The following is a 22240-nucleotide window of genomic DNA, read 5'->3' as shown; positions in this document are numbered from 1 at the left end:
TGGGGTACAGTGTGATGTTTCAGTATATGTATACATTGATCCTTGTTAAATCAAGGTAGTCAGCACGTTCATCACCTCAAACCCTTTCATTTCTTTGCTTGGTTAACTTTCAAAATCTTCTGTTGTGGCAATTTTGAAATGTATAATACATGGCATAAACTAATACTTCTGAGAATGTGAATAACATACCAAAGCACCTCTTCTTTTCTTGAAAAAAACCTCCAAACAAAAATTCTTATGTAATTTTAATATTTCTGAATTTTACCACGTATTCTTTTCAAACTCTCAAAGTATTATTTATATTTTCTGTTAATTGAGATCTAATTTTAGTCAGTGGTGTTGATATTTTGTTTTAATAACATTGCCATATAAAGTTTAGTACTTCTTGTGGCAAAAGTTTCTACACATATATACTTAAACACACAGAAGTAACTGCTTTTGGAGATATCTGTGTGAATTTGGCTTCCTACCATTTCTTACAGTAAAGAAGATGAACTATGTCTGTCATTATTTCCCTAACTGTAATGAATTCTTGTAACACTACTATAATAGCAATGACAGCAGCAATATTGCAACTCTTTGGCATATTAGTCCCATGCTGTAGAAAATGTCCAAATGATAGCAATCGTTGTACCCCTCTCAGCTGCTATGCTAGAAGGCATATGTGACAATATTGTAATTAAGGAAATTAAGTGATGGAAGAAATTGGAGAAGCAACCAGTCTGTGATTTAGGCAAATATTCAAAGGAAACTTCTTTACAATTTCTCATAGTTAAATCGGTGTATATAAGAGGATTTACTAAACTCTGTTTCTCACTTTTGGAGAAACATAGTAATAGAATTACTTGTCACCAGGTTGAGCTTTCATATGGTCACTGTGGTAACCAGTGAGAAAATACTGATTAATATTTATAAATCATTCAATTATTGTGTACTGGGCTATGTGCTTACTAATTGTCCCTGGGGTGTTAGCACTATAGAAAACACATCCTGCTCCTTCTTTCTGGATTTTACACTGAGATCGGGTAATAAATGACCATCTTAACCAAGTGATAAGATGAATTCAGGCATTAATAAGTATGTTAAAGAAAATTAATGGGATGGGAATTGGATTATCACCTAAATGGGGGAAAAAAGGCAGAAGACAAGTCCCTTATCAAAAAGCATTCCTCATCTATACCACAGGGCATAGAAAATGATATTAGTGATTGTTTTCCAAGTAATCCCAAGAGGGTTCATCACTAGCCATAGTCTAGGTGCATTTGAAAGAAAATAATTCAATAAAAACAATGAATATCTTAGAGCAAGAGGGTTTAATTCACTTGAAGAAACCAGATAGAAAAGGAGCCATCAGAAACAGTCTCTGCTGGAGTTGCTATATTTGGCTTTAGACGTGAATGTTAAGAAGTCTGTCATATTAACGTTATAAAGGCCTTGTGCTCTAATCTAGGAAGATGGAGCACTATATGGAAAAGGTTTGAGGCAGGAATACGTTCGTTCTTTCGGTTGACCCTCTGCTAGACGTTTGGTGAATTAGTTCAGCTACTGAAAAGGCATACATCTTGGCTCAACGAAAAACATATATGATGCAAATGTTGATGTAAGATGCCTCTAAATTTTAAGAAGATTCCAGTAAAATCTGGATGATTTTTATTTACTATGATATTCTGTGCTTTTGTCATAAGACTTCATGGTTTTTTTCTGTCACCCGTTGGATCTCATATCATTCATCAAACTGCTCAGCCTAATAACAACTTTCGAATTGCTATGTTTCATTTTCTTTCATAATAATGCGATCAAATCAGTTGTCTAATGTAGGGTGGAATTATAAAAAGTACGTTATTTAAAAAGACATTTTAAAGCCATATCTCATGTTAGTTTTATATTTTTTTCTGAATTGATCACATCATAAATTTGAGACTTGCTTACCTCTCACTGATGCTCTTTTGCCCGCATCTCCCCGCAGCTGCCAATCTTATTTTTACTCTTGTACATATTAGAATAGCATAGCACCTGAGAGATCCAAAACAAACACAATATATCACATGCTAATAACAAATTATAGATACAAAATATATTATCTAATTCCCAGCACAGCTTTCAATAAAATTTGTCATAATAGCTTGTGCATATTTATTTACCTTTTAATAACATTTTCTTGGTTGTACCTGCCCACCTCTTTGGTAAATAGTTACTATGCTGGGCGCTCTCATGTTTCCCCTCCTGCTCTCCCCTCCCCCAAATGCAAAGCTGCTTCTGATATAAAATTACATATGCAAGCAGGTTTATATAACCATTCTTTTAAGGGGTCGTAAACCCAAGTTATGTGTATGGAAGAAAATATATGACCTAAGGTGTCGGTGAGACATAGATTCAAATTTCAGTTCTGCAACTTACTTCTAACCAATTGTAAATTAACTTTTTTTCATTAAACAAGATGAATTATGTAAATTATTGTCACATAAATAACACTAAAAGTAACACTAAATACGCATTTTTTTCTTAATTCCCTCCATTTCTCATGTGAAAAACATTGGAAAAATTTTTGCATTGCAATTCCAATCTTGTCAAAATCCTTCTTAAATTATGCCCCAAAACATATCATTATTTAAATTCAAATCTCTACCCTATTCAAAACTATACCTTTTAAACTATTTAACTGCAAGCCAATTCTAGTTCTGTGCCCTATGTCAAATAATCAGTGTAAAATGGTCACTGAATCCAGAACAAATGAAAAATTCAGGACATCTTATTTTACTTTTTCCTTATACTCTAATTATTAATCTCCATATGCAGCTATTCTACTTCCTAATTAAATAGAAATTTATTCCTTTTTCTCCATTTTAAAGGCCTGCTCAAGTTCAGGGCCTTATTTTCTCTTTGGCATGCTCTTCTAATAAGAGCACATATAAGATAAACATTTATGTTTCTCATATATATATAAACTATATGTGAACTATATATAAAACATGTATATGAACTATAAATAATGCATATATGATTCATATATAGTTCTTACCAAAATAAGGCATGCAAATAGCAGTAAATTATCTACTACAGAATAGCTATTAAAGGAAAGCAAATATTTCCAAATTCTTACCTTTGTAAATGTAATAATATTTCTCAAATTTGTATTTTATTATTTACGGGAATATCTCCATAATGCTACACAGTAGGTTTACAACACCATTTTAATAACCAACTTTAGACCATTGCTGTTTAATTCTCAATATGAAAGATGAGGATTTACATTACTGAAGCTAACTACACCTATCTTTTCTCCTCTGAATTTGAATTTCTGTTTTACTGTTGGATTGCTTTGTATTTTTAATAATTTGACTGTCTGAAAATATGTCTAATTTCCCATTTTGTAACAGAAATATAACTTCCACTACCCTTGCACTCACCTTCTTTATCACACTCAGCCTTTTATATTCTACTTTCTATTAGTTATTGAATCATTTTTAAAATTATGATTAAAGCTGTCAGAATTCACACTTTTCCCTTTTGGCCCCAACCAATGTTCCTATGCTTTAGTCACTGGTTAACTCTAAAGTGAATACAAATAAATGTACACTTTATTTTTCAATGACAGATTACTTAGTGTTTTAGGGTCATGTGCACTTTATAGAGTTAATACTCTTTAGCCCCTTAAGGGAAATGTTTCTGATACCCAGGTCAAATAGATTCTCTAGTTACACTACATTAGTTGCTCACTACCATGTAATCTTCCCTTTGCTTCATATTAAATTGCTACTTTTAAGTTCAGGTATTGCAGCCTTTCCTTTTCCACCTCAAGATTCCATTATCATTGTTTAATTGATTTTCTTGTATTTATAGCCTTTAATATATTATTGTTTCCAACATCGCCATATATTATCCAATCCAATTCATTACATGCTTTCCTTTCTTTTTTCTTGAAATTCCCCTCCAGGAGTTTCTGAACTTCCTGCACTAAATATGGTCTGTTTGATTTTTTGGCTGGATGAGCTGATTGCATCCTGATAGTGAACTGTATTGATCTTTCACATTGGAGCTACTGTTTTCTGGAGCCCATGTCTTCTGTTCTCTTGGTTTTCTATTTCAGTTTGATGGAAAACTTCTTCAAGTAACTTCCTAAGATAATAGTTTGACGGAGATACAAGTTCTTTATCTCATTTAGCTAAAGACAGCATTACAAAGTTTCTGAGTATAGAAATCTAGATTAGAAATAATTACGGATAAGTTGTTAAGTTATTGTCTTCTGGTTTACAGTTTTCTCATGAGAGTTCTGGTGTCAACCTTATATCGTCTTCATTGAAGAAATTATTTCTTCCTTGAAGTTTTAAGATCCTCCTTCTTTCTTCTACTGAGATATCATGGGGATTTGACTAGGTACACAACCAGATGAGGCCTGTGAATATATAACGATTTTGAGAGGCTTTTGGCTTATAATGTCTCTTAACTTGATTATATTTGTAGCCTTTTTTATCTTTCCTAACTTTGTGGGACTTACTAATCGTTGAATATTGTATTTCCTTAACTGGTAATGTATAATTTTGTTTGTCTTACTTTCTCATATTTTCTTTCTTCTTTTGGCCGAGACACACACACACACACACATACACACACACTCCTTAATTGATTTATCAGCTATGTCTTTGTTACTTTTAATTTAGTAACTTAAGACTTCAATTTTTTTTCTGATGGTATCTGTCCTTTGTTTTTTGTGCTTAGTATTCTCCTTAAACTTGAGTACATTAATTAGAAATGTTACTGTTTAATTTTCCCTTCTCTTTCCTCTCTATTAAATTTCATTTTTTATTTGTTATTTTGATTTTCAACTTTTATGTCTGTGAATCTGTTCAATTGTTTAATTACTGCTGGCTATCTACTGAAATTTAAGAAAGAATGACAGGTAACTAGTGTTGTTTTCTAAATCTCTAGTTTCCACAATAATGTTTCCCAGTGGCTCTCTCCCCTAAATATTTCTGATTTGCAAGTTAAATTATTCATGAAATTTGTTGACATAATCTATAACATTCTACTATATCATAAAGACATCTTGAAATCTACCAATTATTAAGCTTTTTGGTTATGTCAAAAAGATAAATACATAAATTCAACATTAAAACTGCTATTTGAACTATAGCCATTTCCCAATTTATTTCTAGAATTCAGAGGAAATCACTGAGCAGCTTACATGATAATGTAATGTTCTAATTACATAAATTAATAAACTCAAACAATGCATAAAAGATATATCTAGGTATGCTTAGTTTTCTTAACTAAATATTTGTAATACTTAGTGTTAGCCCACAAGGCAGTGGCAGAATAAAATTTATTCTTGCTCAGAAATGAAAGACTTTCTCTCCATTAATTATTAAAAAGGCAAAAACAGAAACTCTTACAAAAAAAAAGAAAAACCAACGTCATAAGTTTTCAGCAGCAGTTACCACTTGTAATTAATAAAATATAGTTGGAGCAAAATCTTGCATTCCTCACCAATGCCTAAATGTCTTTAACCATTTAAAGGCTTTATTTCCATTAGTTACTTTATAGTACTCAGAATCACTGGGATTTTTGATGTGTATATATGCAATAAATTTATATATCTTTTCTCATTTAGAAGGTATGAATCTGATCAATGGGAGGTTTGTGAATTATTGCATTTATATGTATATTTGCTTTAATATTAACAAAAGGGTGAGAATATGGAATTTTTATATGTTTAAATTCATGAGAATAAGAACATTATTAATGACATTTGAAAGATAGTTCGAAAGCATGGAGTAGACAACACTGCTAGAAATTCAACAAGTTTGACAATGTCACGAGACAAAGAACTAAAATCAAATTCATTTTTTTCAATTCATTAAATTTAATAGAATTTCAAAAACTATTATGATTTTAATTTGGAAGTAGATTTTGCATTCTTTTTAAATAAAATCTCTGTTTAATATTTTACCCATGTAAATTTAGAAATTAAATCAGACTATGTTCCCATAAATGACTCAGACATCTTTTTTCTCAGTTAGATAAAATTAAAATATCAGTTAGATGAAAATTTGTGTGATATTTTCAAAATTACCTAAGAAAACTTTTATGTAAGTATACCTAGGTATTAACTAAATTCTCAGTAAAGTTTGCTAAATATTCAGAATTGAATATCATTTTGTGTGAGGAGAAAAATAAATATCTTAGGTTATGTAAACCCTATCTTTTTATCTTGATGAGAAAAGAGAAAAAGACATATCTTCCTTCAACCATTAAAAAGCTTATAAAGTTGTTTAAGTTTGAAATTTATACTTATGGGTACCATTTTGGCTTCTACGTCTGTATTTGTGTTTAATAGCAAAGTTTTGGGAGTATAAAAATACAGCTTATCATTATCATTAAGAAAATAATTTAAAAAATAAGAAAAAATCTGATTTGGTTCTTTATGAACAATTGGTCACGACGGCATAAAGCAAATGTTTAGTTGTGCTTTAGGTTGAGAATGTAGGGAACATTAACATCAGAACTGAATGAACGTAGTTATCAATATACAGATTTTGTAACAAACCTGCATGTTCAGCACATGCATCCCAGAACTTAGAGTAAAATTTTTTAAAAAGTGAGAAGTAAAAAAGTGAAAAAAAAATTTTAAGTACCAGATATGTTTTCTGAATACTTGGATTTTATCAGGGAACAAAATAGAGAAATCTTTATGCCTTTGAGGAGTTTACATTCTATTGGGGGAAGAGAGTAAAAAAAAACAATAAATACAATAAGTATGTGGTAGAAGGTGGTAAGTACTATGTTCAGAAGAAAAAATAATGGAATAGGTTAAGGATGCTATTCTGAAATTCCCCATACAAGCAAAAATGTATTTATAATATATATGTATAGTTTTAACTAATAATAAAACCCACTCTTTTATGTAAATGAAATACTATATGAGGAAATAAATATAATATGGCTGGTACATGAAATTACTTAAATCAATGAAAAAATATTTTTTTCCATCAAGGTTACAAAAATCTTGTTTGCTTATGTGTAATCTTCCACCAGAAATTGCTCTACTTTATTCATTTCTCAGTATAATTATGAATATTCAGCTAAAAATCACTTTTTCCTCCTTAAGAAAAAACATCAGTTTTGAAAGGTGGATTCAATTATTAAACCTTTACATTATTAAGGTATGATATATATGGGTGTAAATCTACATATGTAAACATTCACATTTGTATGTATGTATGAATACACATGCACTCATACTACTTGTCTTTTATAGGAGGCAAAGACAATTAAAATGCACTAATGTAGAAATATAAAATTTGATCCCTAATCTGCATTTCCTTCAAGGTAGCACTTTTACAGAATCCCTTGAAAAAATAATGATATCATGAGAATTTTTGACATCATGGCAAGAACCAGTGTAAATTAAAATAAAAATGTACAGAAATACCACATTACCTCAGAATTCTAAGATAATCATTCTGTACTGATTCTATTTACTTCCCTGAAAACCACATTATCAAAACGTTAACAATCCTTATTTTTGTTAAGCAAAGATTACTATTATTGGGTGGAAATTAAACTTAGAAAGAATACAAACACATTTAAGATATTTAATATTTAACATCTGTCTCACTAACAGAAGATATTTACCTTTTCTTTCTTTCCAACTACACTGCCATAAAAACACAGATAATAATTTTATTAATAATATTTATAACAATGGCACAAAACCAGAAAGTATAGTCCATTATATGAGAATAATAAAAAATGTATGAAGTTAAAAAAAATTAAAAGATGAACATCATCATAATAAAGAAACTATATTCCTATAGATGGGGAAATAGAATATATAAAAATATATCTTTTCAGCAAAATTTTGGAATTTATCCAAAGTGTTTGAGGAGCTGATACTTAGAGACTCTGAGTGAGTTATGGGCAATCTATCCTCAAGGACATTAAGGAAAATCCAGATAGAACTTTCCCACACTCTCAGTGCTGTTTCCATCTTTAAGAGCTTTTAAATGTCTCCATCTCTGAGAAAGGTGCCCAATGATATGAAATTTCATGAGGGCTGACACCATATCTTCCTTGTTAATCATTGCAATCACAGCTCATAACAAAATAACTGTGTGGCAGGTTTAATTATGTCAACCTAGTGAAGGTGGAACAAATTGCCCAGTATCCCCTTTCTTACATAATTTTAGATTCATACAGACAAAAAGAGATGTTGTGGTCTTCATTTGGAAGGGTGAGTGAAGCTGCAGCCATCTTTTTACACACAGAAAGTCAATGAAAAGCAGAAGGTCATTGTCATTTGTGTGCCATTTCTGCTGGCTCAGAGGGGAGCAACAGGATCTACAACTCCTACCACTCTGACCAGATCTTCAGATTAAGATTCTCTGACTTTTGGGCCTAGCATCATGTAAGACTTCAGCTTCTCCTGCAGGACACCTGGAGCACTGAAGTTGGAGGATTGAAAGAGGTGAAATACCATCATAAGTTCCACCTGCCCTTATAGTTTTCAGAACAGCCTAGCCAATTCTGGTTTGTTCTTTCTTCCCTAATTTGCATCCAATTTCTGCCCCCAGCAGTCTGCTTGGAACTAGACAAAGAAATATAGCCCGGCTGGCATTGCCCTTTTAACCAGGCTACTCCATTGAGTAAAGTCAAATCCCTACACTGAGAGTCTGATTTTGTATAAATCGCCTGGTGCTCTAGATGAACCATCACTGATTTAATCTAATTTTAGACTTTCAATAAATATTAATTATATTAATGAATAAATCCTTAAGAGAATTTCTGCATTTCTAGTGCCTAGAATGGAGACTGTCACAGAGTGTGACATCAGAAATTATTTGTAAATAAATGTAAAATAATAAATGAATAACCAATCAATCAATCAATGAGAGTCTCCATCAGAAGAAAAATTAAAGTAGGTTACAGGAAACCTTGGAGAAGATTGTCATGATTTATTTCTACTAAGAGATCCTTTAGCATATAATAAAAGAAGAATATAAAATATTGGTTTGAGTAATAATGATGAAGGAATTGAATTTTTCCTATTATGCTATTTACCTACCCTGCTCATCTATTTATAAAAGAATTAGTAAAATAAAATACTTGAGACAATGTCATTGTTTCATTTCATATGTTATTAAATTCATTATGTGATAGTCACAGTTTGAAACTTTCAATGAAATATTAATTTTTCTGAATAACTATAAATATAGTAATTATTGTAAAAGCACTAAGAGCTGTGTCAAAACCCTGGGTGTCTTACTTTATATAAGAAAGGATTTATGCTTAAATAAAACAGTTTAAAAATATTTGGAGCAGAGTTTCACATCAGGATGTTTGTCTTGATACTATATTTATGTCAAAATGCATAAGTGATGGTGCTGGAAAACAGTAAAAATGTTGACTTGCCTTAATCTAGTGAACATACCAACTGTGGAAAGTTATAAAATCCATATTCTAGTAATAATAGACATTGTTCTAAGGAGAAATCTAGACAGCATTCTTATAAATGGTAAAGTACTATGTAACTGTGATAGCTCTTGTCTTGAAAATAGCATAAAAGAAACTCAACTTACATGAAAAAAAGCTTCTTATGATAAATGTCTCCATAAGACAATCCTCTCCATTTAAAGTGCAGTTCAAATTATCTTTTTCAATAATTTGAAAAGTAAGTATATACAAACAAAAATATTAATACCAGTTCAAATGGAAAAACTAAATTTTTCGTCTACAACATTATGATAAGCAAAGCCAATTTTAGAATCATAAGGTGAAATATTATTGAGCAATAAAAATAAGATGAACCATTGCCATTTATGGCAATGTGGATAAATACCACAAGCATAATACTGAGCAAAGAAGTCTGTTCACAAAAGATTGTATACTCTATGCTTTGGATTAAATAAGTTTCAAAATGGACAGATGACATTATTATAAGTCAGGATAGAGTTTAGCCTTTCTTGGGTATTGATGAGTGGAAGGAGCAACAGGGGAACTTTCTAGGTTAGCAATAATATTTTTTCTTTCTGTGTATGTTCATTTTTTGAAAAATCTATTGGTACATATACTTATATTTTGTACATCTGTGTATGCATATTTTACTCTAATATAATATTTTAAATATGTGCAAAGAGAAGAAAATAATATTTATCTCATAATATAGCAGAGATGACTCTCAAGATGTTTAAGATATATTTCAAATATGTATTTTCTATTAGACAAATTAACTTTGTAATCAATAAAGACTAGCATGCACCTTTTTAAAAACTATATATGCATTAAAATTATGCACACAGTTGATCCTCATTATCTAGATAATTTTCCCTGATTTAATAAAATTTGAATGTTTAAGTAGCCAAATATAAAATTTTTTCCTAGTGTATGAATTATACATAAATAATTTCAACTAATCATTGTTTGGTGTACAAGTTGCCCCTTAATGATTTAAACTTGTTAATTGCTCTTTAATGAATTTTAAATCAAGTCGGTCATTTATAAGCATTGACACAACTTTTTAGAATACTCAGCAGATATAATTTTCTAACAACGTTTAGATGAAGGATCTTCAGATAGAGCACAGTTATTTTTCAAATAATTCTCATTCCCTTTATGTGGAAAAATCACGATGCCTCAAGAAATTACCTTGCTCAAAATTATGAAAAATGCTCATAATATGTTAAACACACTTACTTTCAAGCAGAAGAACAAATACTTGTGTAGTAAGAGTGAGGCGTATCTCAGGCTACATGTGAAGACCCCTCCAGTCTCACCAAGGTCATCCCAAGCTCCAAGGAAAATGCAACTATATAAACATAGCATAAGTGGAGGACCAGCTACATAGTTTTAGAGGCCCAGTGCAAAATGAAAAATGTGTACTTTTGTTCAAATATTATTAAAAATTTCAAGATGGAGGTAGCAGAGCATTACGCCGGGCACAAAGCCCTCCTAAGAAGGGAGCACCATGGCTGCTTAGGTCACAAACCAGGGACCAGCCCTGCACAAGGGTTTTGCTCCCTACAGCTTTTTCTCCTCACATCTCTCTTTATTTTTAAAATTCAAAACTGCAATGATAATATACAAATTAAGTGAAAACTGCTTTGGTTTGGCATTATTTCAAGCCTTTAATTTTAGCCACAAATATGTGTTGCAAAATTTTCTTCTCTCAGAACAATTCTTCAATTGAATATTTGTAGCCTGTGGGCTACATAAATCTTTCTTTCTGCTTTTATCCCCATTACCTACATCGTAGCCACCTGCTTACCCATATTATCAACCTACCTACTTAAAGTCCAGCCGTTTAAATGTTCTAATTTTCACGCACAATACTAAAGGCATGTGATGGATACACATAAAATTTTATGTGTGAACATGACTGGTCATTTCGGTGTGAGGGTGTTTCTGGATGAGATTAGCATTTGAATCAGTGAACTCAGTGAAGCAGGTTGCCTTTCTGAATGTGGATGGATACCTTCCAGGCCATCAAGGGCCAGGATGGAACAAAAGTTGGGGAAGAAGAAATTTGCCCTTCTGTTTTTCCTGCTTCACTGATATACTGGGACAACTTATCTCCTCTTCTTCTGCTCTTAGACTAGGTAAGATTTACAACATCAGCTCCTCTAGTTTTCAAGCCTTCAGATGTGACAGAATAACACCAATAGCTTTCCTGGGTCTTCAGTTTTCAGACAATAAAGCAGGGAGTGTCTCAGTCTTCATAATTCTTTGAGCCAATTCTTCATAATGTATACATATATGTCTCTATCTCTTTGTAAATATAGGAAGTCCTTATAAACCATGAGCGTAACTCAACTGAAACATTAAGTTTTCAAAGAAGTTTCTACTCCCCACCCTTCCACTGAATGTCCTTTCCACATTGATACAATGGGAAAGTAACCCTCACCAGTATGTGAAATCTCTCATAGCAACTTTCCAATTCTAAAGGAGATATCATCCTGCACTGTCTTCTCAGAGATAACCCAGGGTTGGATGAGTAGCTATGAAACTCACTGCAAACAAAAATTGTATGGGTAAAAATGATGTTCTATTTGAAATACCCAAATAGAGATATCTTAAGGTCTTTGCACAGCCTCCTCCTTAGCAATGCCCAGCTTGATCTTGCCCTCAGACTGTCTTTGTGGCAGCTGAAATCTGCTTCTTTTTTTTTTTTTGAAGGATATAAGTTGTAAAAATACAAAATGGCTCTCAGTATTGAAATCGAAAGGAAAATTTTAGTTGACATAGGATAACTACATCGTTAAACTTGTATAGAAAAGATTAAGAGATTTCAAAGAAGTAGCAATGCAATGCATATTGAAAGAAAGAGAGAAAAGATAGCAAGTACAATAATTGACAAAAGAGAAGATTCCTGGATACTATTGGCCTTTTTTCTCCTTATTTTCACACTCAGCATTTACCCTTCTTAACAGAAATAACACAATTCAAAATATGAATAATTTTTGAGAAAGCTTGACCATGAGTATAATAAACCAAAAGACCTTAATCCTCTAAAAAACACAAAGCATTTCAGGCTACATTTTATGAGACCATTAATAGATGTCATGGCCAATTGAAGAAAATCCCTTTCTGAGTCTTGTCCCCCAAAGGAATCAGTGTCTTTGCGGTTTTCTGTATTATAATACTTTGTCATTCATTACAGCTTAATTAATTCAGATTTTTATTTTCTGATAAAAAAGAAATGTGTAAATACATGGAAGCAGGCTCTGCTAAAATTTTCAATGTAGATTTAGGTAAACTCATTATTGTTGAATAATATTAAAGCCTGGTTTTAGAGGACCCTTTTAAAGCAGGCCTTCTAAAGTAAACATTTTTAATTCTAAGATAGCCCCTAGTGGATTGTGTGATGTTCATGTTTTGAAGAAAGATTAAACAGAGATTCATGAATAGAACTGTAATTTTATAAAAGTACTTTATTGATAACACATTTATAATTTAAAAAATTATATCAATATTGGATGGCAAAGAATAATACCTCCTTGTATTTTTCTAGAGCATAAGTAATACTGCTGCCAAATCTGATACTTCTTAGAGCAATGAGGAAGTTTAATTGACTCTTGCCTTCCAAAGGCAAATATGAAATGAGGATGTATCATTACAACCAAGACTGCCTTCTGATGGGCTTCTGGGTCAAGGAGGTAATGCTAGCTCAGGTATTTTAGATTAAAAAAATATAAGTGATATCTGAAGAGAATTGTGAAATGTAGTTATCTAATAAAAATGTGTTCTAGAAAAGGACTTAAATTCAGAGGCAATTCTGTGTCTCTACCGTTTATTGGTATTTTTATGACCATTTTATTTACACAGCACAGAGATCATTCACTGACAACTTCACACTTTGACTAAATGAAAAAAATTCACTTTAATAAGCTACCTAAACCTTCAGCATTAGTTAATCTTAATCAATAAGGAGTTAAGTCTCAAGTTATTACCTCAGTAGATCAGTAATATGTAATGCCCTAGAATTTAAATACCATGTAAGAACTGAGACATAATTATGAAACACATTTCTAATATTATCTCAGGAATTATAAGCATGTTAAATGAGTCATTAAGTTAGACGTGGAAAAATAGAGATATAAATATTGAAGCAATAGTTTCTTCTTCAGACTTGTCAAATGAGCATCCCCACACATAAAATTTCTATCACTAGTGCACAGGAATGCTCCATCATTTTCTCCAGGGACATGAGCTCTGTCTGATACTTGTTTTCCTACTTAAGCCTTATTATTATTAACATTTATTACAATCTACAGAGAAATATTGAATGACAAAATTGTAATTTACTTGAAGGCTTCCAAAGCAATTGGATAATTTATATTTGTAGCTGATGGTTGATATTTAATGTGTATCTCTGTAGTGAGCATGATAATAAAAACATATTGTGAGAAGCTTTACTATTAAAACCTGCTTTTATGTACACACAAATGCAAAATTCTGATTTTTGATAAATTGTTGATTTTATATATTAGCTCTCATTCAGAAGTTAATATTTAAGTAGTTACAACATTTAGGCAGCGTAGAGTGTGTTTTCTACAACTATCCCTACAAGTTCCCTCCAAATTAAAGAATAAAGTTCTTCAGAATTACTTTTTGGAGAGGATCACTTTCGAAGAAAGAGAAATTCAATTTTTTGAAAAGTTTGTTGCAAACAGCAGTTATTAATACTTCATTCTGGCACATAGTCCTCTTATTTTTTATGATTACAATAAAAGGCGCACAATCTATATAAAGCATATAATACAGTACAATGCACTAGATAACAGAGATCTATAACTAGAAATTGAAGGTGACTCCACAAGCTAACTCCATAAATAACATAAAAACTTTCATTATGAGATATTCTTACTGGTTAGGTAATCCCCAGCATGGAATTCAAGACATTATTATATCAATAAGATAATAATAAATATCTACATATTTTAAAGATTACAAAGCACTTACCTATACATTATATCCAATAATCTCATGACATTGAACTACTATTATCTGAATTTTACAGCTTAGGAAATTGAGATTTAGAGAGCTTGTGACTCACCCAGTTTTACAGCTAGTAATGGCAAGAGTCAATATTTTAACCCAGTATTTAAATCACACTCCATATGTTATAGTAAGATGCCTCCAATTTAAATATGATAGACCAAATGATATATAACTTAAATTATAACTAATATTTTTTCTTTATAAACACAAGTACATGAGGTTTATTTGAAATTCCAATTTATTACAAGTTCACCCTTTAATGGGGACTTACCTCCTTGAAGACAATAAAAAAAAAAATTCAGGTGTCACTGAAGTGGGAACACAGGATTCTCAATGAACAAGAACAGACTGGATCTAGGATAACAGGCAGGGGAAGCTGGCCGTGGTGGGGGTTATGAAGCTGTGATGTCAGTGCCAAATCTATGCCTATAGAAGGGACGGTAAACTACCTACCAGCCCTATAGCAATCCCCACCGTCCTTGGGAAAGGAGGATGGGAGAAGCAGTGGCCACACTCTGCAGAATTATAGCTAATATTTATATTGAATAATATATTAATTTAAAAAGACTTTGAGGTGTGGTGGTTGGGAAAATTGAAATATGATAAGCCTAAAATATTTTTTCAGGTTCACTGCAAAGTTGTACTGAAGTGTTTTCCATAAGACCCTCATTTTATTTGTCTGTTTATCAGGTTTTGCTCCCTGGTACAACATACAGTGAATAAAGGGTATTGTCAGATATAATTACTAAACTTAATAGAATTTTGAAACTACTTTTTAAATATATTCATTAAAGATATCTCTTAATATTGTAATTGTGTCTGCTTTTTCATTTAACATTGAGTTACATAAGAGTATTTGAATGTCAACTCATTAGACATGACTTTAATTGAAAACCTGAGGAATTAAAGTAATTTATAAAAAGAAGAAATGGAAGTAATAGAAAATGAGGAGGTAATTTTATTATAGGACTTCTTTCAGGACTTCCCATTTTGCTTGTGTTATAGGTAATGATGGTGGGTGTAAGGGTCGTCGTTGGTGTGACACTGTGTGTGCTACTTACCTGCTATGTGAGCTTTGGCCACTTGCTTAAGACTCTCATTGACTCAGTTTTCTCATTTACAAAATGCTCATGCTAATATACCTAACTCATTGGTCTGTGGTAAAATGTATGTGAGTTTATGCAGGTAAGGAATTTAAAATAGGACTTGGTTCATATTAAGTATTCTACAGGTGTCAGCTGTTTGATTGCTATATGTGTTTGGTTTGTGAGTTTATAAAGATAAAAGTATAACATGTCCAAATTTTATTGTTTTATCTAGTTAATACTATCTTCATATAGATATGAACAAATTTTATTTCACAAAAGTATTCTCACAAATCACAAAAAATATGCACACACTGCATACTTTTATGCAGCTCATCTCCTGGGTACAGCTTATAATATTCTATTGCCTGATAGTTGCTAGAATAGTTTAGCTTTGCAGCTGGTTTCAGTAAGTGTTAAGGTAATAATTTGAATTTATTAATTAGCTTACTGATTGATGACCCAAGGGAAAATATACTGTAATGTTTCAAAATTCAAGTCTTCTTTCATGTTTTTATAACAATATGATGCATTTTGAGTACATGACTTTCACTAGTTTAGATTTCTGATCAAGAATAATTGCAAACTTGAATTTTATGTTTAAAATAAAATGCGTTACATAAAGATATAAATGTTACATATTGAAATTAACTTTAAAATTAGTAATAGGCACAATTGCTTATCATGCAACAAGTGAATTTATTAACTTTACCTATATTACCTTTATAAAGCTCTGCAAAAGATATATTACTACCTATGTTCTTTTTGGGAGCTGAGAAAAATTGGTTTCAGAAAGAAAAAGAGATATCCTGAAAGCAGGAGCTAGAAAATTGAAAATCTGAGATTTGAACTGTATCAACTTTACTTCTTTAAAAGATAATATTGAATTGTCTAAATCTATCAAAACACAATTAGGTGAGAATTGCGAGCAACTACAGAAAATTATAAGCAAAATTGGAAGAAAATGTCACAGTTTACCATAAATTTGGGGAAATAAGTATCCACTATATGCGGGATTTTATAATATGTCTTTCATTCCCCATTATTTCTTTAAATTTTATCTTCAAATATTTAAAAAATATTTTCAATCTATGACATATTTTGAAATAACACTTCTTGTTTGTGATATCAATTAAATGTTATAAATTAGCTATTTTTGAATTATATTTTAGACTTTTGTTTTCAACAGGCTGATAATATTGCTTACATTTAGAATCTTACCCATTCTCAAAACCTTAGATTGTTTTAAAATCTATGTTACACAAATATATATAAATATATACATCCTATTTGACAGAACCTTTATCTAAAACAGATATTAATATATACAATACAAGGATATATTATATGCAGTTGACTTTATTATTTCAAGGATTAGATATTATATGCTGACCCTCACCTGAAAAATACACACACTTGATTTTGGGTATTTATTTTCATAGTTGTAAACCTCAGTAATACATAGTTTTCCATAAATGAGCTTTTTCACAATTTAAAAAGTGAATTTGGTGCTTAAAATTGAACTGTTTATTACAAACAATTGTTTTGCAAATAGCTTTTAAAGTAGCATCTTTCTTTTTTGCCCAATATAAATAAATCGTATCATGATGCTACTTTGAATCTTGAATGTCATAATACACGCATTTGTTTTTTTTATATTATGCAGTTGTACACAGCACTATTGTTAGTAGAAACTGAGTGGAAAAGCTAACATGTAAATCTGTGCTAAATTGTAACTTTTAAGTAAGACTACAGGGTTTTATTATGCTATCTATTATTAAAATTACCAATATTATAAAAGCAGGCCATATATATATATATATATATACACACACACACACACACACATTTCTATACATACACATATACATAGTTTGTATGTATGCATAGTTCTATATTTCTGTATATGCATAGTTCCATTACTTTTAATGACAAAAACCACAGTTATTTTTGCACAAACCTATATATTCACACAGATATGTGTCTATATACAGATGTGTATACACACACACACATATTTATATTCTATTGAGTCACACATATTTATTTGTATTTTTTGTCTTTTGCTTAGATCTTTGCTAATAACACAATTTACCTATTGATTTTTCTTCAGGAAATAAAAAAAATCACAAACTTTTGAAAACCAACAAAAATAGCAGGAAAGATTTAGACAGAGTCTTCAAAACAAGACAATGATAATATATTTACTCAGTTAAGCAATTTCATAAAATCATTTTAGTGAAATTAACGCCAGCTCAGTTAACACAGTTAAACAAAGAACTGCAATTTGGTGTCATGAAACATTACTGAACAGTTGTTTCCACATTACCTTGTCCTTCTAAGAAATGAGGTGTCACAGTAGAGATCTGCACGCTTATTCACTATCTCCAATGGCACTATTTAGGAATTTTACATTATATTGCTGTTTTACCATTGTTTCTATCCTCACTTAACATTCCAATCTCAGCAACTCTCCATCATTTAGTTAGACGTGGACATGCCCTTTCCAATAAATTGGATCCCAGTTCCGGGGTGAGAGGGGCACAATCTTCACTGAGTGTTTTATCTCAGATGTAGGAACAGTGGCTGATCTTTATATTTGTTATTCCTATACATAATTATTTGTACTTCTTATTTGCCAATTCTTCATTACTCTAACTTTCTGATAGAGTAAATAATTACTTATTTTAAACTATTTTTATTTAAATTACTATGCAGTTTATGTCTTCTAGGTGGATGCTGAATTATACAAGTGGTATTATCTGAATTAAAATTATACATATTTATCCAGTTGCAACTTTAAGAGTAGACTCATGGAGGAGTAAAATAGAAACAGGTTGTCCAATCAGTAAGCTATAACAATTAAACAATCAAACATCTATAACAGCTTGGTTCAAATTTGTATCAGTCTGGGAGTGGAAACTGCTCAGATTCTAGATGTAATTTAAATGTAGAGTAACAAGATTTACTGAAGTATCAAATGTGAGTATATTACAAAGGAGGTTGCAAGATTGACTCTAGGCCATTGGCCTGAGCAACTGGAAAAAATGAAGTTACCTATATCACAATGGAGAAGCCTGTGAGAAAAGCACATGTTGAGAAAAATATCTGGAGTTTAGTTTTTATATAGTTAAGTTTGAAATGTTTATTAAATATACAAGGGACATGTTACATTGACAGTTGGGTATATAAGTCTAGATATATATAAGTGGATAAATAAATTTGATGATCATTATCATACTCACAGTCAAAAAGCAAAGAAGAGCTAGAAGGCTGAGTTCTGGAACATCATAATATTCAAAAGTAAGGAGTACATAGGAAGCCAGAGAGGCCACTGAAAATTTAGCAAGACCTTGCCCTAGAAGGGCAGGTTTGTCGAAGTGGAAAAAAAGTAATTGGCCCTAACAAAAACTATTTATAGGTCAAGGAATATGAGAGACAAAACAATGTCATTGGATTTAACAATTTGAAGTTATTGGTAAATCATTAGAAACACTATACACAGAAGAAAATATAAGAGGAGAAACATTTGACACCATGAGTTACAAATATAATCTATTTGAAGGATTTTTGCTAAGAAGAAAAAAAGAGAAAAGTTTTTGTGGCTCTAGAGAGAAGAGGGATCAAGTTGAAGCTTTTTAAAAATATGTTTAGGGACCTCATGAATGAGATTAGTGCTCCTATCAAAGGGACCACAGAGAGCTCCCTTATTTCTTCTGTCATGTGAGGACACAGTAAAAACATGTCTGTCTAGGAACCAGGAAGCCACCCCTCAGCAGACACAGAATCTGCTGACCATTTCACCTTGGATTTTACCATCTCCAGAACTGTGAGAAATAAATTTTATATGCTACCTAGTCTATGGCATTCTGTTTTTGGCACCCGGATTAGCTAAAGTACCAGCATATCAGCTGGTACACATAGTTTTTGGAAACTCTGATGCCAAATCCTTGATGGCAAAAGGTGATTGATCTGCCGGAGAAGTGAGCCTACATGATCCCTCTTTCCACAATAAACCAGAGAGTCAAAGCTGGCAAAAGTAGGTCAGGGTTTTCTAAAAGCCATACCTGAAAGGTTTCCAGTAACAGTTGATTTGATGGTAATTCAATCACATAAACAACCACAACAAAAAGACACAACTATCAGAGATTTTCAGGATAGCCTCAAAAACACCATCTAACACTAAGCAATTAAAGAAAGCATGAAGTTTCAAAAACTCAAACTTTGTTTAAACATCATTGTATAAGCTTGTAATTATTATTATTTTTTTTTTTGAGACGCAGTCTCACTCTGTCGCCCAGGCTTGTGTGCAGTGGCAGGATCTCAGCTCACTGCAAGCTCCGCCTCCCGGGTTTAAGCCATTCTCCTGCCTCAGCCTCCCAAGTAGCTGGGGCTACAGGCTCCTGCCACCACGCCAGGCTATAAACTTGTAATTCTAATACTATGAACAAATCCTAAGGCAGGTGGCAGCATGGAGACCCCGGGGCACAAGTGCTGAGTTTGGAAGCTTTGGTTCTTGTACACTTTGGAGCCACCCCCTGGTGCCCTCAACCCCTGCCCGCCTGTTAAGAAGAGCTGGTCCCTGGCAGCAGATTAGGGGCAAACAGCCCAGATGCCCGGTTGCGGGCAGACCTCCATGCCTGGAGGAGGAGGCCGCCTCTGGGAGCAGGAGGAGCTGCTGGAACCCCTCCTCGCAGGCTCCTTTTCCTGCTCTCAATCACCTCCTGCCAGCATATATACACCCCCAGCACCAGCAGAATGAACAGGTCCTGCAGCAACAGGGCTGCAGCTCTGCTGAATGAGAGAAGCCTCCCTCCAGCGAGGTAGAGAAGCCCAGGCTACACACCCTGGTCTCTGCCTTCATGGCTCCCACTGTGCCCAGGACTGGGAGCAGCATGGGAGCTGCTGGCTGGGGCTCCGCTGACCACCCCAACTCTGTCACCTCTAGCTCCACTCACGCTTTCAGCTCCAGGGCTAATGCCAGTGGCCACAGCAGGTTCCATGATGTCAGGCAGCTCCTCCCTGGGCTGGTCCTTGGCTGTACCAGGGCAGGGGCAGGAAGACTCTGGAGCTGCCTCTAGTTCCAGTGCTGTCCCTGGAGGGGGCTCTTCCCCTGGCGCTGGCACTGGCTCAACAGCTGGCACTGGAATTTCCTGTATTGCTGCATATGGAGCAGGAGCTGAAAAAGGAGAAAGAGTCATCAACATCAGTCACTTTCCACTGGAATTTCCAAACGTGGAAACAACCTCACTGAATTTAAAGGAATTCCAGCCCAAAAACAACACCCCCACAAAGTCTTCCAGACTGCAGGCCACTTCACCATATGCCTGTGCCTCGATGGGCTCCAGAATCTCCAGCCAGACAAGGACAATGTGCAGATGTGGCCCAGATAGGATCACTGGTAAAACCTGGCCTGGTAGGGCCTGCCCTGGGCTGCCCTGTAATACCTGGGGGTGCCTTTGGCTAAATGGCCAGAGGCGTCTAGGGTGAGCAATAAGCCTACGTCGGCATCATTGGAAAAGGCTGTCACTCCTTCCATTCCTGAAGCAGGACCCTTGAAATGTGGGTCGAGAACATCTTGCTCTCCTCAGCATCTCCCACCAAGTGAGCTGGCTACAGGGCTGGCTCTAGGATATGGGTGCCTGGTTACCAGAGTTCTAAGTTTTATTCGGGTCTGTCATTAAGGAAGTGAGGGTGCGTCTTAAAGGTTCCGTCCTCTCGGCCCCTTCCCACCATAAGACTTACTAAGGACCCCACTGGGCTGCTGACTGCTTACCCTCCCCACAGGTCAATTCCATACCTGTACACAGTTATGTCCACCCAGAGCCTGCTTGGACACCTGTGCCTGATGTTCACCAGGGGCTGGATGTCCTCCTCAGGCCTGAGTATCCACCTGGAGCCTGGTGTCCACCTTGGGCCTATGTTTCACTTGGGGCCTTGTGTCCCTGGGGACTGGTATCCAGTTGTGGACTGATGGCCTAATGGGTCCCATTGGTAACCTAAGACCTGGTGTCCACCAGGGACCTGGTGATCACCTGGGATCTGGGTATCAACCTGGGACCTGGGTGTCCATTAAGGCCTGATGTTCACCTAAGGCCTTAGTTTTCACCTGGGCCTGACAATCACATGGGGACTGGGTGTGTACCTTGGGTCTAATATCCATCTGGAGCCTACCTGTCTACTTAAGGCATGGTGTCTACCTGCAGCCTGATGTCCACATGACTCTGGAGTTCAGCATGGGCCTGTTGTACACCTAGGGCTTTGGTGTACCTCTGGGGCTGGTTGTAAATTTGGGGCCTTGTGTATACCTTGAGTCCAGTGTCCGCCTGGGGCCTGATGTCTGCCTGGAGGACTGGTATCCTTTTGAGGTAGGAGCATTGCTGGAGCCCATGAGGTTGAGGCTACAGTGAGCCATGATTGCACCATTGCACTCCAGCCTTGGTGACAGACTGAGATCCTGTCTCAAACAAACAAACAACAACAACAAAAAGAACACACAAATTATATAGCTGATTATATATATATATATATTTATATATATGTATGTATGTATACACACACATATTATATATTTTTTTAAATGGGGTAAAATTACATACTTTGGGGAATATTTCAATAGAGAAGGAAAAATCAATTGTACATAAAAGAGACAGAGGAGAATT

At 33.8% G+C, this 22240-nt stretch overlaps 1 protein-coding gene across 1 annotated transcript; it reads right to left on the bottom strand.

The window, feature by feature from the left end:
- Window positions 1-1932: 1932 nt before the first annotated feature.
- LOC100608547 (ral-GDS-related protein-like) lies at window positions 1933-22029 on the bottom strand. Its single transcript, XM_054658005.1, has 3 exons — window positions 21887-22029; window positions 20537-20757; window positions 1933-2013 (listed from the first exon to the last, which is right to left on the bottom strand). Exons 1-3 carry the CDS (start codon window positions 22002-22004, stop codon window positions 1933-1935), a joined length of 420 nt encoding a protein of 139 aa, XP_054513980.1. The 5' UTR covers window positions 22005-22029.
- Window positions 22030-22240: the final 211 nt, after the last annotated feature.

The sequence above is a fragment of the Pan troglodytes genome, chromosome 11 (assembly GCF_028858775.2).
Source record: "Pan troglodytes isolate AG18354 chromosome 11, NHGRI_mPanTro3-v2.0_pri, whole genome shotgun sequence".
In the NCBI taxonomy this organism is placed as follows: Eukaryota; Metazoa; Chordata; class Mammalia; order Primates; family Hominidae; genus Pan; species Pan troglodytes.
Note: the sequence above shows the minus strand (reverse complement) of the source record. Positions and strands in the feature narration are given on the sequence as shown.

Excerpts from the sequence above, each read along its gene's own strand:
- LOC100608547 (XM_054658005.1), bottom strand. The coding sequence starts at position 22,004 with ATGGTGCAATCATGGCTCACTGTAGCCTCAACCTCATGGGCTCCAGCA. Across the intron at positions 20,758-21,886 it reads AGGCGGACACTGGACTCAAG|CTCCTGCTCCATATGCAGCA; the intron begins GTATACACAAGG and ends CTCCTTTTTCAG. Across the intron at positions 2,014-20,536 it reads TTAGCCCTGGAGCTGAAAGC|GTGCTATGCTATTCTAATAT; the intron begins GTGAGTGGAGCT and ends TGGATCTCTCAG.